The 4,407-nt window shown below is 31.0% G+C and overlaps 1 protein-coding gene across 1 annotated transcript; it reads right to left on the reverse strand.

Moving 5' to 3' along the window:
* Positions 1-857: 857 nt before the first annotated feature.
* On the reverse strand, positions 858-4,186 carry LOC125874411 ((E,E)-germacrene B synthase). The gene is made up of 7 exons (XM_049555295.1): positions 4,086-4,186; positions 3,686-3,950; positions 3,199-3,574; positions 2,867-3,085; positions 2,565-2,703; positions 2,075-2,326; positions 858-1,520 (listed from the first exon to the last, which is right to left on the reverse strand). The coding sequence occupies exons 1-7, from the start codon at positions 4,170-4,172 to the stop codon at positions 1,227-1,229; spliced, it is 1,632 nt and encodes a 543-aa protein (XP_049411252.1). The 5' UTR covers positions 4,173-4,186; the 3' UTR covers positions 858-1,226.
* Positions 4,187-4,407: the final 221 nt, after the last annotated feature.

The raw sequence follows: 4,407 nt of genomic DNA on the forward strand, positions 1-4,407 counted from the left end.
GAATTTAAAACTGGCAACTCTCCTAGACTAATTTCCACATTCTAGAGTTGACGGAATCGATGAATTTTCATTCTAGGACTTGAAACTCCAATAGACACCGAAAACCACTTTTTAACAAACTTTATCCTTCCAAACTTCCATAATTTTCATAATTAATAACTTTTCACTCAAAACTCGAAACGAATTTTAAAATCAATCAAAAAGGACTAGAGGTCAATATTGGGAGGGGTAAAATGATAATTTTATAAAAAAATCAAAAGGGACCTTCCGAGTCATTCCATAGCTAGCTTAGACTCCCTCCTTTTTTTGTGTTACTATTTTTGAGTTTATCTAACTTTACCTTTACCATATGATAATGTATTAAGATTTGTTTGCCAATCTCCAAGATGTAACTTTTTCATATCAATGATCATTGGAAACAATTTAATGAAAAAAACATTGAACATCTGAAGCATGGATAATTTAATTTGGAAATACAATATTGGCTGAGATAGGTCCTTCTTTTATATCATGTAAAATTAGGCTTTGAGCATAAGTCACACCCCTAAAGCGAGCCCAAAAGAATAGGATTGTCCAAACCATCACTGTGAGTCTTTTTCATTCTTCAAAAATATCATCGTTAGTGAACGAATTTAGTTTTATGATTAATTTCATTAGGAGTGGTATGAATTAATAACTTAAAATGTTGACGAGTCATAATCAGTGCATCTAGTTGACTTTTTTTGTAATTGTTGTTTAGTTTGATTGTATCCTATTACATAATCTAATATTTACAACAACGATGGGAGTTTTAGTAAATTAAATAATTATCATACGGTACAATACATGAATACAACTAAATAATAAAAAATTTATATAACCCTAACAAAGATACAATTTATTCAAACTTTATTATGACCACAATACAATACAAATACAATACGATTACGATGCATTTTACAGTGATGATAATTAATAATCATCCAAACAAAATGGAAATGAAATAAAACAGGATTTAATACAACTCAAGTGTTGTATATGTTTTAAAAATGAACATGACAGGAAAAAGACAAACCTACCACACTTTTGCTTAGCAAATTAAAAACAACTATTGTTTATTTCAAACATTCCCCATGAATTAACAGCTCATATATTATGAATGGCATATTAAATGTCTTGAATTTATTGTATATGCCTTATTTTGCTCTTAATATTTGATTGATGAAGGTGCAATTTCATCATTATATTTATATTTTGACAGATTCAGTCAGTATCGAGTTAATCATGTTTTTAAGTTTGCCTTTGGCGTTGGTGTATCCATCTTCCTCTTTATATAATGTGTCTATCACACGTGCGAAATTTAGAACTCGTTCAAGGACAAACATTGGTACTTCAGTTGGACGGAATAATTCTTTGTTTATGTCCTTCCATGCATTGGTGACCTCTTTCTGAAATTTAATGTAAGTCTCTTGCTTTGAAGCTCCATACTCTTTCATGTAACATTCAATAATTGAAGCTACATGTCCTCTTTCTTGTTCATCCTACATGAAATAAATAGATTTCAATATATTCCATGTATATAATTAATACATTTTTAACATTATTTTTTGTATTATATTATAGGCTTCTTAGCTAACTTTTAAGAATTTGAAGTAATTAAATCGAATACACACAATATATGTGTTCCTTCTGTATCATATGCAGATATATTTGAAGCAAATCCAAACTATTCAACATCATATGTTCTTCAAGCAACTAGGACTATTTGTTTTCTTTCTTTCTCTTTTAATTTTTGTAATACAATATAGAAACTTTTGTAATATTTTGAACAATAGAATTGCTGTGACTTCTAGTATTTTTTTAAAATATAAATTTTATCTAAAAAGAAAAACTAAAAGATTGTATAGTAATAAAAATTATCACCGGAGAGTAGTTAGTTTGGCCCTCACACAAAGTGAAACATAAAAAGTACTATTGTTTTTGATAAGTCAAGTCACTATTATGCCTCATTTATTTGTATTTAATGAAAGTTTGAATCTTAATTAATGTTTCAGATCTCAATGATCATTACGCATATACTTATTGTTGTACTTACTTCATGTCCAACAATATCGTCCATTGCTCTGCTAATCAATGAGGAAGCTCGAACTATCAAAGGCTCATTCATCAACCATTCAAAAGTGTCTTTGGATATAAATTCCTCCATACCGATCAAGGAAGTTGTTGATGCCATCATATAGGCACCGCTTACAAGTGAATTCTCCATGTGCTCCTCATATTTTGGAATATAGTTAGCATCATTTAACCATTGGGCTTCCTTAAAATAGGCTCTCACCAACTTTTTCATCTAAAAACAATAACAAGTAATTTAAGCTAGACAATTACTACTAGCTAGTATCTTTTTTCCTTTTGGAATTAATGGTAACGTTTTCATAGCAAATAAGGAGGGTATTATAACATGGGAATCGAAATTAAATTCTCACTAATTAATAAGATAAGCTGAAAATGTAGATAGTCAACCAGTTGAATTATCAAAATTTACTTAATTGATATAATTATGTGGGTTAGGTAAACAATAATATTACCTCATATTTTGCATAGTATACACGGTCCAATTTACCGTCTTTGGACAACACTTGTTCCATTTCACTATAAATGTCTAGAAGAGCTTGATAAGCAGGTCTCATATATGGCGGTATTGAATCGGTTGCATTAGCATCCCATCTAATATATCATCAAAACCACAAGCTAATTAACTCTTACACCTCGTCTATATATATATATATAGATTTCATAATAACAACAGGAAAACATATTTACTTTCTCCTATTCATTAGTGAGGGATTGTCAAAAGGATTATTTTACTTGTGAAATTTTGATGTTTTACCTCTGGATTGCATCATTGAAACTCACAAGTTCATCAAAGGTTGCATAAGCATCAAAAGTGTCGTCAATAATGGAGGTCATCTTGAGTACTTTTGTCATCATTTTTCTAGCACGACTATATTTTGGCTCAAAATACACTCCTAATATCCAAAAGTAACACTCAACCAATCTGTCTCTTGCATATGGATATTTATTTGCAAAATCCAAATCTTTCCACCACCTACATACATCACAAGAACAACGATTTTGTTCCATGCATTACATTTTTTATTAATTCCAAATTACCATTACTTATCTAATTAAAAAAGATATATAGATCAAATAATGTTCAACCTTGTAAGCTCACTAAGCTCTCTTTGGTGGAACTTTTGCAGCATGTTAAAATCCAATTTAGCAAATTTCAAAAGCAAATAGTTGTGTGCGTCGTTAATTTCGTAAATGGATATGTATTTCCTTGCACCCATCCTTGCTAAAGTCATGCGAATAGGCTGACTTAAGGCTTCAGTTACTTCAACCTTAAGAGAGTTATTGCTCAAGTTGGAGACAATAGACTTGAGATGAGTAGTGGTAAAGGTAAGAGCTTCTTCAAGAATCTCCTCGTCACGCACTCTCAGATGTGATGCTTCATACAAACTTAATAATCCTTTGACATCATTAGTAAGCGTTTCCTTGAATTTTCCATCTTGTTCGGTGAATTGCTTGAAGACATCTAGTTAAACATCATGTTCGTTGTTAGTTATTAGAATTAAAAGTTGCAGGACTCAATTAACGCCCACAAGTAGAACACGAAGAGAAATAATGAAGGATGGAGTACAATTACCAGAAGATATGTAATGGCCTTGTTGCCTCACAAGTCGAAAACGAAGAGAAACAACGTAAAGGTTGTCATCGTTCTGTTGGGAAGCATCAAAAATGTTTTGAATGGATGTTTCAATTTCATTATCGAAATGATATGCCACTCCCAATCGTTGCATTGTGTCTATCAACACAAGTTTTTGTTCACTACCCTCTGGAGCTTCCACCAGCATTTTCCTGGTTGTTTCTTTGTACTCATCAACTTCAACTTTTTCTTGGTTTGTAATTTCCTGCATCCAAAAAATACTCATCATACGTTAATTAATTAATAAATCAAATATTATGTTACGTCTTGAACGTATCGTTGTAATATTTAGACAATAATTAACATAGAAAAAAATTTATTAAAGAAATATGTGACTGACAGGAGTATAAGAAAGGAAATGATATCCCCAAACAGTTGGATGATAATTTGCCAAGGGGCGATACTTAATAGGAGAAGAAGCAGCCATTGCTTGTTCAAATGTTTTCTTTTCTCTTGCTTCTTTTTATCAAGCTTAATTTGTGGGTTTAAGTTGTGCTAATAGGATGGCCTATTTATAATGTACCGTAGTCCATTGAATTAAATTTTTAGGATTCAATTAATTTGTTATTGGTTGCTTAAGTCTACATTAAATAAGTCAAGGCTTATTAATTAGAATTAGTTGTTAGAAAATAGCATACACTGCGGAAGCATTCCATAATCAT

Source organism: Solanum stenotomum, chromosome 8 (assembly GCF_019186545.1).
Source record: "Solanum stenotomum isolate F172 chromosome 8, ASM1918654v1, whole genome shotgun sequence".
NCBI classification, from domain to species: Eukaryota; Viridiplantae; Streptophyta; class Magnoliopsida; order Solanales; family Solanaceae; genus Solanum; species Solanum stenotomum.